This window comes from Magnolia sinica, chromosome 1 (genome assembly GCF_029962835.1).
Source record: "Magnolia sinica isolate HGM2019 chromosome 1, MsV1, whole genome shotgun sequence".
NCBI classification, from domain to species: Eukaryota; Viridiplantae; Streptophyta; class Magnoliopsida; order Magnoliales; family Magnoliaceae; genus Magnolia; species Magnolia sinica.
Genome location: NC_080573.1, coordinates 39,554,798 through 39,570,032, shown reverse-complemented (window position 1 = coordinate 39,570,032; position 15,235 = coordinate 39,554,798). Strand labels below are relative to the sequence as shown.

General features: G+C 39.8%; 1 protein-coding gene across 5 annotated transcripts in view; it reads left to right on the top strand.

Annotated features, from left to right (window-relative positions):
• Positions 1-77: 77 nt before the first annotated feature.
• LOC131246432 (transcription termination factor MTERF2, chloroplastic) overlaps positions 78-15,235 on the top strand; it is a 28,150-nt gene continuing 12,992 nt past the window's right edge. Inside the window, exons 1-3 of one of the 5 annotated variants that reach the window (XM_058246585.1) lie at positions 78-184; positions 3,896-4,623; positions 4,716-5,121. In XM_058246585.1, coding sequence (XP_058102568.1) covers positions 3,902-4,623; positions 4,716-5,121 — 1,128 coding nt within the window. In that variant the 5' untranslated portion in view covers positions 78-184; positions 3,896-3,901. Of the gene's footprint in view, positions 185-246; positions 379-2,873; positions 2,989-3,024; positions 3,061-3,895; positions 4,624-4,715; positions 5,122-15,235 lie in introns of those variants that run through there. The other 4 variants (XM_058246568.1, XM_058246595.1, XM_058246562.1 and 1 more) reach the window with 4 other exon arrangements.

Here is a 15,235-nt window from a genome sequence, read left to right as displayed (position 1 = left end):
CTCAGTACGATAAGAGCGTGATGAGTAACTCAGTACGCAATCCGATTTCCCCTGCAACCCCCTTTCGAAAGCCCAGACGGCCGAACCACACGCTTGTCTCTCTCTCTCACATCAATCCTGTTCTGCTCTCGCATTCCGTCTTCCACTCAAGAGGAAGAAGTTGAAGCAGCAGCAGCTGCCAGAGGTAAGTGGTTTTTATTTTATTTTATTTTATTTTTTATTTTACTCTCCCTATAGATTTTGGAAATTATTTGCGGGACCCATGCACTCAATCCACCATCCACCTGCTGGGTCCCTCAATGTAAATGGGCTACGATCATAACACTGGCGCTCGCCTGATGAATGGCTTCGTCAGGCAATGAGAGCTCTCAATCCATGGTGCGTATCAATCCAAACTGTCCTAACCGTCCTGTTTGGACAGTTTTCAGAAAAAAGGGTCACATGGGACCAATGGTCTGGATGACTTGTCGAGTATCTAATGTGGGCGTGCATGCCTGGACTCTATGCTGGATTGTATGCTGAAAATGAGCGGTTAAAAACTGAAGAGGCAACATCGACAGGCCCAAGACTGCTGATATCGGGCGACACAACCCGGTTTCGGTGGTGAATGATTCATAGTAACCGATTTTCAATCCTTGGTAACTTATGATTCAATTTTCTTAAGGGCTTGTTTGGGAGCTTGTATTTTGTATCAATTGGAATCAAAATCACAGCAAAACCCTGAGATTTCCAAACACACCAAAAATGTGTATTTCAAATACTTCCAATTCCACTGGCCTTGTTTGGCAAATTAGATTCAGAATACCTGGATTGGCAATCCCATGGATTCGGAATACCCTGGATTTGGAATACTCCGATTGTGTTTCGCACCCTGGATTCGGAATCCCCTATTATACAAAATAGCCATGCATTTAAACTATGTAGTATATTTACAGGACTTTGAATTTAACTACTATATCAACTTCGATATCGTTAATCAGTATATATATGTGATGTTTGACACAATGATTGTAATAAGCCCATTGAAATATATACTTTGGCAAAAAATGATTAAATTCCGAGCTTCGGATGGGCCACAAGCATAGGATCACAATCGAGCGACTAACCAACAATTTTTAACCGTTGATTTACATGACCAATTTTTGGACTGCTCAGATCATTTTATTGTTGTAATTTTAGTGATGTAGTTGATATCTGATTGTTTTGGGTTGTCATCAACTGACCATGTGTATAATAGATTAGTAGCCTAGCGACATATATGTTGCACATGTGACTCTCTTGCCTTTAAAAATGAGCAAAAAAGGGAGATGATTGGTAATCCAGGCAAAAGAGAGGGATTGTGAAACTCACCAAAAGTGAGGATTTGAAATCCCTCGTATTTGGAATACCCTCCAATCTGCGCTGCCAAATGCCATGAGCGGGCTTGTGTTTTAAATTTAGGCCCATGGGTAATGCCCAAGTCTGATTTTTCTAGCATAGAAAGTAAACGGGCACAACAAGTTTATGAGAAAAATAAACCTCCAAATTCAGGCTAGTCAATCATCAGGTGGGCCATGTGTACTAGAAAAATGAATGTTAATAAAGAATGATTGTTTGCATGCTACCTACCCATGTGGCCCACTTGATGGACATGTTCATTGTGACCCCCACCTGATTAGTGAACCGAAAATCCACGTGTGCCACATGGAACATGCATGCAAATCTAGTCCACACTGTAAGTTGGACTCATCGTGAACATTCCGTGACTCAAAATCAGGTTGGCCCACTTATTAGATGGTTCACACTTTAAGAAAATTAGAGGTTTTAAAAAATGACATATGGCTATATCCACTGTATATGTGTGGCACATTTAATGAGTTGACTGGCTTGAGTATTGTGCCAAGGAATCTTGATGGGTTTTTCCAGTTGATGAGTGGCCCGTTAAAAAATTAATGGTTGAAAAAATATCATCATCATCTAGCCTTATCCCAACTAATTGGAGTCGGCTACACAAATTTATTCTACCATTCCACTCTCTCAAGGGCCATAACTTCAGTAAGACCACAGGGCATCAAGTCTTTTCTTACTACCTCTACCCATGTCCTTCTAGGCATTCTCCTTGCCATTTTAGAGGCTTCAACTTGCACCAACTCACTCCTAACTGGTGTAGTTCCTGGTCTCTGTTGCACATGACCAAATCATCTACGTCTACTTTCCCTCATCTTATTACTTATTGGTGTTCCTCCTAAATTCCCTCAAATGCATTAATATCTAATCCTATGCTTCTTTGTCTTGCCACTCATCCATCTCAACATCCTCATCATTTCAGCTACATTCATGTTATGAGCATTTTGTTCCTTAACTGCCCAACATTCTATTCCACACATGTGCTAGTGTGCCACTGCGAATTGCTTCTTTGTTACCAGAAATTTGATGGGAATAGAAAGCTAGAGTTTCCTGGTCTGTTAGGCGAAGCAAACACATCTTGTGATCAGGAATGTTAATTTGGTGGGCCACTGTGGATTCCTCGCAACCACATTAATTGCTGTTTTGCCATTTTTATTTAGAGTTTTTTGGTCCAAACATGAAGCCCACCTGTCACAAAAATTAGGCTGGTCTGCTCATCATATGGACCATGCTGTTGGGATTAATGGACAAATGGATACTTTAACTTTGCCTATGAGTGTGGCCCATCTAGTGAGTGGATCAGCTTGCTTTTCTAGAAGAATCATCATCAGGGGGGCCACGTGGTACATGCCAGGCTGGCACATTAGGTGGGTCCACCCAAGTGCACTGTATGCAAAACATCAAGTGGGGCCAGCCGGATGCAAAAAAAAAATCAAGTGGGCCCCACTATGTGCAAAAAATCCCATATGCACATGCCACGTTAGCTATACTTTGCATTCATTAAAGCACCAAAATACTGTGTAATGTATGCATCAGGTGTAAAGTCATCATCTACAGTTGCTAGCAACTCAAAAGTAATAGCGTCTTCTTGTCCTGACCCATGTATGGAAAGAATTTAACTGCAGGTTTTCTTTTGTACAAATATATAAAGTTATGGGGTTATTCACAAATACGGTAAGTAGAGGGAGTTTTTTTTTTGGTTGTACAGCTAGAAGGGTGGTTCTTTAATAAAAGACTAAAAAAGGTAGACATGTGTATGATACAGGTATTTGCTACTGTTCACTTTTTTATTTTAAGTTTGTGGTGTCTCGTCCATCACACAAGTGACAGTTGCGCATGTCAACCCAAACCATCCACAACACTACCTGAAATCACGCTGATAAGATGATCCAAACCATATGATTGGTGGCTTATCAAATGGATGGTAGAAAATAGAATGGTCTGCAGTCACAATTTAACAAGAGAATTTAGATGGTTAAGAGCATTCGACCTATGAAAATCTTGGGGCATAAACATGCATGCAATTTCAACAGTCTAGATTACAATACATGGATTCCATTTGTTTGGTGGGTGGGACAACACAACTTGAAATATGGTGGTTGACTACCACATTACTCTAGCCACCACTGTTCCACTGTTCTATCGATTGCTACATGATGTTTTCCCAATCGGAAGTCCTTGAAATCTGCTGAATTTCCACAGGACATCCATATCATTGCAGCAGTACACCCCAATATGGAGATCACCCTTGTTGAGAATTAGGCTGATATCACTAAGTGGGCCGTAATTGTATGCAGAGTTTGACCGTCGGGTGTCCATTGATTAGAACAGTGTGGCCTCATTTTTGTGCAAGGTGATCTTCATGGTGGGGCCAAGTGTTTCCATTGAAAGGATATCCGCCACAAGGGCCATGTTGCATGTTTCCTATAGATGTGCTGCCAAATGGTCCTTTTTTTTCCCTGTGCACTAGTAACTTACAATGTGTGCATTTCCTTTCCATGAGGAATAGATTGATATGAGGGTGGTGTCGTGTCAGCAGCAGCAACAGCTCTCCATACTCCCCATATCCAATCCAAGAAACAGCAATCCATTTCCACTCCATCCTTCAATTCTCATCCCACGCCTCAAGTCCTCTCCAAAACTCGGCTCCTCTACTCACCAACACTACATTGTCAACATCTGTAATAATGAGAATAGAAGAGGAGAAGCACAGGAGCAACAACATGATCTATTCCGTAAGCACAACTCCAAGTCCGCTGCCCTTCTCCTCTCCCAACACCAAGAACACCACCTTCAACCTCTTCAAGACCCGGATGCATCACAAAATCCAGACCAAGATGATAAGATGCTGCAACTCTCTACACTCACTAGCCTTAGCAGCAGCAACAGAAGAATTCCTCAGTTCCCTGGCTCTATTAAATTGGCCCCTGACAAAACCTCTCCTCTCCCTCTCTTCAACCAAAGAGACAACGATGACGGCGACATTGACAGTAAGATCCTGATGCGGGCTCTAGAAATCCGACGCAATGCCATAGTGGACATCTTGAAACAACTCATGAGAGGTTCCAAGTTCAGCATAACTTACTCCTCTAACGTTATCTCCCGCTTGCCTGATTTCATCGACCATGTCATGGTCACAGCTGCATCAATGAAGCAACTCCCTGAATTCTCCCATTCCACTTTTGATGCCCGGGTGAAGATCGTCATACAAAACTCCAATGTCATTCCCCTGATCCGGTAATCAACTGCAATTCAGCTCCTCACACTTCCTCCCTTCTCTATTGAAAGATTACAGAAAATGATATTGTCTTGATTCTGGCAATGATTAGGTGGTTGAAGCATAATTCTTTGACATACCCACAGATCGGGAAGCTCATATGCATGACTCCACGAGATCTTGGGTCGATAAGAGGCTTGATTGAGTGGCTGAAATCGATCTATGTTAAGGGAAGATTCCTCGGTTATGTGCTTACAAAGGCCAGTGGTGTCTTAAAGCACAGGCCAGAAGAATTGGAAGAATTGGTTATATATCTTGAGAACAATGGAGTTAGGAGGGTTTGGATGGGGTTCATTGTCAGTCGTTGCCCACAATTGTTGTCTTTCTCCATGGAGGAAATGCTCTCCCGGGTGAATTTCTTTTTGGAAATGGGTATAAACACAAAGGACTTTGGTACGATGGTCTTTGATTACCCCAAGGCACTTGGCTTCTTTAGCTTGGAAGAGATGAACAACAAGGTATTTTGTCTGCACAGTAACAACATTAAGATACTTCAAATTTTCAGTTTATTAAGTTCATTATTTATTTGGTTAGTTGCTCTACTTTTGAATATGTGTAACCACGTTATCATTTGTGGTTAGTTGCTCTCTTGCTCAACTATCATAATTTTGGATAACTTTTGCAGCATTCAAATGTTAAATGTGACTGAGCTTAGCATTTTTATGGTATTGTCTTGTGAAAACAAAGACAAACTTGCTTAGGGAAGCAAGTAGTTTGGCTGTAAAAATAGCTAGCTTGTTGTCTGATGTTTTGTGTTGATGACATGATATTGCATGCTTGTAATGTTTTGTCTAATTCTATAGGATGTTGAACATCAGGTGGGCTACACCATGGAAAACAATAGACAACTGCCCTAAAACCTACAAATTCACATGATGGCACGCCTTATGGTTGGATCGACCTGATTTTGGACCTTCCTATTTTCAGAGTTGGTTGACTTTTCTGGACTGATTGGATGCCATACACACCCTACTCTGCCCCCACACACACAGTTTTCTCATGCCACATGGCAGTTCCCGGTACCGCTGCTATTAATGTTGGTACCTAACTATTGTGTGGCCCATGAGTGAATGTATGATATCCAACATGTACAATATGTGCACCATGCCAAGATTGCTAGGCATCTCTAAAATTAGGGTGATCCAACCATCAATGGCCCACGCCATAGAACAAATGCAAAATTGCCTACAAACTTCCAAATTCTGGTGGTGGGGCTGACCTTATGATTGATTTGCTCGATTTTTAGGGTCTCCTATCAATGTGGTGGGGTGCATATATTGATCGGGTTGGATGTCATACATACACCACATCCACATGGACCAAACCACTTGAATTGTTTTTTTTTTTTTTTTTTTTTTGGGGGGGGGGGGGGGCGCACATTGTGGTGCGGTGAACTTGTTGGATGGGTTGGATGTAGCATTTGGGCCAGTAATAGCTTGGTATCAATACCATGTGAGTAACTTGTCAGAGTGGAGAGATTGAGAATGATGTTGCGTAGGTGTAAGAAATGGAGATGTGCCTATGGAGTTTTATGTAATCGTTGTGTCATGTGCAATAGAGACCTAGAATTGTGCTGGTTAGGAGTGAGTTGGTGCAAGTTGAAGTCTCTAAAAGGGCAAGGGGAAGCCCAAAAGGATGTGGGTGGAGGTAGTAAGAAAAGACTTGATGACTTCTTGGGGAGGGGGGCAGTCTAGTGGTTCTGGTACCACCGTAAGCCACAGTTGTATTGGGCTGATGTCAGGTCCACATGATGTATATTTAACATCCATCTTGGCAATTAGATTTGTCACCTCAATAAAACCCCACAACCTAAAAGTCAACTCCATCCATTACTCAGGTGGGCCACAACACGGGGAACAAGTTGGGACAGGACACCCACCCTTGATTTTCAAGCTCTTTTGAGTTGCAAAACCTTCTAGCTTTTGGCCGGACCTTTCATTCAATCTATAGAAGGTTATGAACTTGTATTTTATATACAACACAACATGGGCCTCCCATGCAAATTAATGGTGAATGTCCCCTTGCAACTTGTTCCCCATGTCGTGGCTTGCCTGAATTTTGGATCAACTTGATATATGGGCCCTAGGGGTTCTTGAGGTGGCGCATTTGATGCACGGGTTGAATTTCTTGCACACATCATGTGGGACCCTGGGGGTTCTTGAGGTGGCGCATTTGATGCATGGGTTGAATTTCTTGCACACATCATGTGTCCCACAATCCATGAGCTTATTGTGGTACCAGTACCACTAGCTCATGACCCGATATATATGTATATGTATTGAAACTCCACTAGTGGATGTTTTGCATACTCATTGATAGTCTTAAGCCTAGATAAGGAAGGAGATTGAATACGATGATGGCAGGAAAATTTGAACGAAATGGAGAAGAAAATTATTATTGGCCCCCTCCTATTGCTAGTCCCACCATGCCAATCATGAAGTTTCCGATCATGTGTTAGTGTGGTGGGACAATCTCCAAATCCAACGAATTCGTCAAGGTAAGGGGAAATAACTTCTTGTGAGAAGATGGAGAAATTAAAAAGTAAATTCTTATCCGTGATCAATGTTTTTAAATAGCGAATAGCATGTAGCATAGCGTTCACGACTCTGAAGCATGAGGCGTAAGCTACATAGCTTTAGCGTAAGCTACACGCTACTTCTAGATTTTTCATCAAAGTTGCACTCGGTTGCACCAATTTCATTATATTCACCAAATTAGACTGATTAATAATGAAATTTAACAAAATTTCATGATATTTGGCGCAACCAAACACAACTTAAAAGTAACAGGAAAGGGTAATCATTAAGTATAAAGGTAAATAAAGAGTAACAAAACTGATTTAATAGTTTTACTTGCATTATTTTTTACTAAAAGTATTGAAAAGATTAACTTTTCTTTTAATAGAAAAATGTAACAAATCATTGTACACATTAATTGATTTTAATGTCGTAATAAAAGATAACTTGTAATGTGAGCTACGTAGTGTGTAGCGTATGCAAATTTTCATGTAGCGTAGGCTACACGCGACCTAAGCTATTTTCATGAGTTACGTAGTGTTAAGGTCAAGCTACGCTATGTAGTGTAGGCTACATGCTACATAGCGTAGGTTACATGCTACATAGCGTAGGCTATTTAAAACACTATCTGCGATTTATGCCCATGATCTTAATCAAAGATATAACAATATATGTCAATGGAATAAATCAACGAATGAATACACCGAGAAATTCTATACCTTGACATCATGGGAAGGGTTTCCTGAGTATGAAGACAATTTTAAAAAGATATCTTAATGTTCCTAACTTTTTTTTTTGAAAGGTATATCTTAATGGTCTTAACTTGGACATAAAGAATGAATTGGCTTTCAAAGATGTATTTAAAATGTCCGATATATTGCATACTTTTGTTGAAGAGGAGATAAATATTTGGGAATCTGCGACGATTTAGTGCCTCTTGAGGACCGTAGAATCATAAATTGAAGAGGGAAAGAGACGAGAAGAACAGAGAGGAGAGAGTTAGGAGAAGAGAGGAAAAAGAATTTTGGGGCTGGACTTCCCCACTCTTTCCCTTTATAGTAATAATAAAAACCAAAAAGTACAAAAATACCATCGACAATAATGTTTATATTCCAAAGTCCAAACAAGTCTTAACCCACCAAAAACATTAAATATAAAAGAGAAAGAAGCTAGGTGGGCCATACAGTGGGATAACCCACATCCACATCCATTAGGTGGGCCTGTACAGACCAAATTCTTTTGTGGTAACACTCCCCCTCAAGTTGAAACATATATGTTGTCGATGCTAAGCTTGGAGTATATGCGTGTAAACTGACTATGAAGAAGGGCCTTAGTGATCACATTGGCAAGTTAATCCTGAGATTGGACATATGGTGTAGAGATTTCACCACTTTCTCACATATAAATTAACGGTCGGCTTCAATATGTTTAGTTCTTTCATGATCGACTGGATTCTTTGTAGTGTGGGATGTTGCCTAATTATCACAAAACAACTGCATAGATAGATCCATTGCAAACCCATTTCCTACAACAGTTTCTTGATCTATTAACTCACAAGTATGAGCCATGGTTCTATATTCTGCTCTAGTGCTTGATCGGGCCACAACACTCTACTTGTTACTCTTCCATGTGACTAAATTTTCTCCCACAAACGTGCAGTACCTAGTAGTAGACCACCCAAAGAACTTACCTAGTCTGCAGTAAAGTACCTATGATTGAAAGATGATTGTTCCGTCTGTACAAAATTCCCTGCCCTAGTGCTCCTTCAAGATATTGTAGAATCTGAACAACCACATCCATGTGGGTACCCTCGGAGAGCTCATAAATTGGCCCACCAGACTCACGACATAAGATATGTTTGACTGAGTGATAGTTAAATAGATAAGTTTCCCGACCAATCTTCTATACCTCCTAGGTCTTCAAGTACATTTCTTTGATTACCAACAAGTTTGTGATTTAAATCCATTAGTGTATCAACTGGCTTAGTATCAAGAAGACCTGCCTTTGTGAGCAAATCCACAATGTATTTCCTTTGCGACAAATTAATTCCTTCCTTGGATCTAGCAACTTTTAGACCAAGAAAGTATGAAGATGATGAGATCTTTTGTGAAAAAAATATCTCTAAAGATACTTCTTAAGCTCCTTAATTCCCTTATTGTCACTTCTTATAACCGCGATATCATTAACATATACCACCAGCACGATAAGACTGGAGGTGCCTTTTCGTACAAAGACGGAATGAGCAGCATGACTTCTAACAAAGCCATGGTCTAACACAACTTTACTGAATTTGTCAAAAAATGCATTTGGTGACTGGTTTAACCTATAAACCGCCTTGCACAGTTTACACACCTTGTCTGATTCCCTCTGAGCAACAAATCTAGGTGGTTGCACCATATGGATCTCCTCAGTGAGATCACATTGAAGAAAGACGTTTTTTTAAATTAAATTAAATTTATTATTATTTATTATTTTTTTATTTTTTTATGTCAAGTTGGAGGGGCCAACCATGATTAATAGTCACGGAGAGGATAACATGAATCGAGTTCAACTTGGCAATAGGAGAGATCCAAGTATAATCAACACCATAGGTCTGAGTATATCCCTTGGCAACCAAGCGGGCCTTTATATGTTCAATTGTACCATTATGATGAAACTTAATGATGTACACCCATCTGCAACCAACAACCAACAACACGTTACCGTCAGGTATGCTCATTAGCTCCCAAGTGTTGTTTTGATAAAGAGCAACCATTTCCTTCTCCATTACCTGCTTACACCCCTTATGTAAATGTGCTTCCTAGTATGACTTAAGAATCGAGTCTTAGGACAAAGATAGGGTAAATTTATGGAAAGTGGGAAATAAGCTTTAGAAAGAGACATATTTGAAGATAGGATGATTAGTACACACACACACACTTATCTTTTCTCAAGGTAATAGGCAAATTAGATCAATTTGGAGAACTCATTGAATTACCAGGCTCAGAAGAAGATATGATGGAAGATATATCACGATTGGCTGCAGTATCTTTTCATTTTCACTGTGAGTAGACTTTCAGTTGAGGCACAGTGGGAATGAAGGAGTCAACAATGGCAGGAGCTTGGGATGATGTCTTCTTAAACGACAATTGGCACTGACACAATTTCACATAAAGAGATATACTATTTTTGAGAAGCACAAAGTGGACTTAAAAAATGTAGCATCTACACACTCATATTGTTTTCGAAGTGAAGGATTGTAACATTGATAACCTCTTCGTGTCCGGGAATACCCAAGAAAAATACATTCAATGGCTTATCGGGGTTTGACTCCAATTGTTGAACAAAGCATGCACACCCAAAAACTTTTGGAGGCAAAGAAAACAACAGACCATCTGGAAGTAAAATTTCATGAGGTGATTGACCTATTAAAACAGTCGAGGGCATTTAATTTTTTAGAAAACATGCCGTGAGTACTGCATCACTTATAAATTTTTTTCGGAATATTCGTGTGCATTAATAGAGCATGAGTCACCTCAAGCAGGTGACGATTTTGTGTTCTGCAGCTGTTTTATTGTGGGGTGTGGGCACATGATGTTTGTGTAGGATACTTGTTTCAGAAAAAAATACTGATTAAAGGATTGAGACATATATTCCTTGGCATTATTGAAAGTTTAAAAACTAGAAAATAGTTTAGATATGTTTTTCATTAAAAAAATCCATTCAATTACAAAAATCATCAACAAATGTAACAAATTATTAGACCTTGACCTATTGGAAATTTTAACCGGTACTTAAACATCTAAATGGACAAATGAAAAAAGTTAAAGAATTGAATTACGCTTTTTCACATGTGGTGGAAAAGTAACATGATGGTGTTTGAACTCACACACTTCACAGTCTAAAACTGATATAGACGACAAAGAAGGAATAACGCCTTTGAGAATCTTCAAGGATGGATGACTGAGACGACAATGCCATTTTATACGTAGAGATGTTCTTCTGTGCTACCGTGCCAATAATGTCATGATCCAAATGGTACAATCCATCATGTTCATATCTTTGACTAATATTCTTTTTCAACTTTAGATCCTGGAAAACACAATGTAAAGGATAGGAATTCATAGAGTAGTTAAGAGATTTGGTGAGCTTGCTAACAGATAGAAGACTTAAAGGGAATTTAGGGACATAAATGGCAAATGATAATGAAAGGGAAGAAGTTGGATGGACAGTACCAATTTCACATACTTTGGACTGGGTTCTATCTGCTAAAGTGATAGATGAACTCGTTAACACTATATTAATATAGAAAGACACACTGGACTCACTGTTATGTGGTCAAATGTTTTAGAGTCATTATCCGATATAGCATGGAACTTAGATCCTAAGCAGGCCATACTGTCACAAATGTCGCCATAGGAGTGGAAAAGTAGCAGGAATGGACTGATTCTATAGATTTTTCATCAATTTAGAATATTCTTCTTGAGTGAGCATAACTGTCTCTCTTGACATACATGGCTGTTGATTTGTAGACGTAGAGCTAGCCAAATGAGACCTGTTGCTCTCTCTAACGTGAAACGCTTAACTAATCCTTGCTAGCTCTCTATGGAGATCCCAACATTTTTCAATAGAATGATTTATAAGCCCACAATTGGTATACTTTCTAGGTCTACTACTTCTACCACAACCTCCTCCCACTTCACCATGACTACCCTAATTACTTCTGTCACCACAATCACCACCTTGACCGTGACTAGTAAAAGATGCTTAAGTAGAACCGTCATTGGCTCCACATATAGAGCCAAGATATACACATTGGAGGCAAGTATACACTTTATTAAAAAAGGCACATTGTCCCCACCCAAAATCTTTGTACAAACTAGTTCATATTCATGTTTCAGATCAAATAAAAACTTGGCCACATGAAACTTCTCTCATTGTTAATGGTGCTTTTCGAGTATCAAGGGGTTGATACACATTCATTCCTCCCACACTCCTTTAAGTTTAGAATACCATTCTTGCAGTGATTCATCTCCTTGTTGAAGCTCAAGTATTTCCTCAAATAACTGATACATACAAGAGATTTTGTTAGATGAATGCAACTCTTGCAATGCATCCCACACTTCCTTTCTAGTATCTAAAAGCATTATATTCGCATTAATGGATGGTTCTGTACTATTCCACAACCACGTCATAATCTGAGCATTCTCTTGGACCCAATGATCATATATACTAATGCTTTCATCGAGCTTCTCATTGGTAAAATATTTTAATTTTTCCTTGGCGGTTAAAAACACTTGGATGGATTTAGACTATTAAAGATAGTTTATGAATCCAGGGTGGCCTTTCGTGATAGACGGAATGACCTTTCGCCACACATCTACACATTCCAAGCAATCACGGGGGTTGATGATCATGAACAAGGCATACGATGAAGGCAATAAGCTCACACGTCTACATGTCCCACACACAAGAGGTGATGATCAGAAAACTTCATTCCCTTCTCATGCATGAACTATTACTAAGGCCCGATACAACAAAAAGAAAAGAAATCCTAGGTTTCCTAAACACAAGGGATGAGAGAGACCAAAAAATAAAAGAAGGAAAAAGAATAAGAAGATAAAAGGGAGAAAGATCGATTATATCAGTAACAAGGATGCTATGATACTATGTAGAATCATAGATCAATGAGAGAAGAAGAGGAGAAGAAAAGAGTGAGAAGAGGAAGTTGGGAGAAGAGAGGAAAGAGTTTTGGGACTGGATGTCCCTATTCTTCTCCTCTATATTAATAATAAAAACCAATAAGTATAAAAATACTCTCACTAATAATGTTCATATTCTAAACAAGTCCTAAGCCAATGTCCTAATCCAATATAAACACAAAATATAAAAGAGAGAGAAGCTAGTTGGGCTGTATAGTGGGACGGCTTACATCCGGTACTAGCCCACATTATCATGTGCTAATAAGGACCATGAACGATGAGGCAGCAAGCTAACTTCTCACGTAAGGCGACAAGAAGATCTCCCATAATTTTAGAGATGGTAGATGAAAGCTCAATAGTGAAGCCAAACCATGATTTGGGGGGAGGTTGTTATGGATGAGGTACTAGTACAAACGAGATAGGACGAAGTAAACTTCCTTCACATGCTTTAAGTGTAGGTAGTAGGGACACTGATGGGGACATCTCGTGCACACGCACGCCCCCCTTACACACGTACGCAAGGAGGGCCCCACCTTCGATCTGGATCGATGACGACATCCAAGGAGGGTCTCCTAGTTAGAGGACTGTGTTTTGGTAGTTAGAAGACCGTGTTTTGGTTCCGTGGGGTGGACCTGATCATCATGTGGATCCCATCATTGGATCTCATGATCGTGGCCCGCTACCCTCGGTGACCTTGGACTTTGAGTTTTGCTTATTATTGTTATTAGGAACATCATGAACGGTTTAGATTGCATTGATTAATTATTATTTTTGATTACTTCGTCTTTAAGTAATAGTATGCGCACATGACGCTACTTTTGGGGTATAGGTTTTGCTTATAAATAAACAATCCCTTGTAGGGTTTTTTTTATTGAAGATGATTAATAAAATTCTGCGTTTTCCTGCTTCTCTAATTCTCAGAGTTGTGGAAACCTAATTGGGTGCGAAACCTTCCCTTCTTTGAAGGGCTAACTACCGTGGTGCGAAGCCACACCCATCCCAAATTGCCCCTATATCTTACCCTCCATATTCATTATCTCCTACAGCCATCCCCTCATCAAATCTACCCATGTTTGTAACTAATCGTTCCCCTACAACAGATTTCCAGAATCTGGCTTTGCAGGAGGGCTGAAACTTCGGCGGAGTATCGTGTTCAAACCGATCATCCGTTTGGCCTGAAATTTGGAGGGAAGGTGGCCCATCCCTGGCTGACCAGGCCCTAGTTGGCCGATTCCAGATTCGTGGGCGCCACACACGTGCGGGCCACCATCCACGCACGTGCATCAGGTCGGTTTGCTGTCCATATGTGCGGGCTGATCACAGGTTCCTTCTCGTCGCTATTTCACTCATCTTTCGCCTTGTCTTCATAACCCTACCCGTAGATCATCTCAAATCCCTAAGTTCTATTCCACTTTTTAAACCCTAGGTTTTCCCAAATTGAAACGTGAGAATCCCTTGGATTGGGAAATAATCCTTTGCATGTGTGGATGAATCTACTATCCTTTGAGCATTATTTGGTCTATAATTTTTAATTGATTCAACCCTAACATGTGTAGGCTTGGACCCTCATAGATTCCCCTTGTTGAATGCTTGACTTTATATGGGATGTGGAATTATTGTGATTGTTTCTAAATTATTATGATCTAAAGCCTGAAATCTTGCACATCATATCTAATTTTTATATCCTGCATCAGACACCATTCTTTTGAATGTCCTTTATATCAGTCGTAGTTGCAACACAATTTCTTCCACGCTATGTGCACTCCTGGTAGGAAGATATATTCGATTCGGTCGTGGGAGGAGTAGTGAGAACATAGCCTAACAAGAAATGGTAAATAAATGAAAACTTATCCACGTCCATAACAGATTGTTAGTTCAATAAAGGAGCTGCTTAGTTTTGTTTTTTAAATTGGATCTAAGTACAAGGATGAGGCGGTGCAATGTAGTCCTCATAGTTGTTGCAACATTTTGTTAGGGAGACCTTGGCAGTGGGACCAAGATATAGTGCACTTAAACTCTGTCTAACGCCTATTCATTCGTGAATTATGGTGTTAATATCACATTACATACAATGAAATAGCTTCTAGCATCCAGATCTAATAAAGAGGGGCAAAAATTGCTTAACATAGAGCGGTTTGAAGAAGAAAGTAGACCTATATTATTTAGGTCCTGGTTGCTAAATAAGAAAAGACTATTAAATGTTCTACCTCCCATGTAGACTTAGTGCCTGAAGAACTTCCAACTGGGCTTCCTTTGAAGAACATTTAAACTCTTATTGATTTAGTATTAGTTTCGGGTGTATCAAATCTTGTACACTATCGAATGAGTCTTGATGAGCATGCTGAACTTCATTGACAGATAAAGTGGTTCCCGTA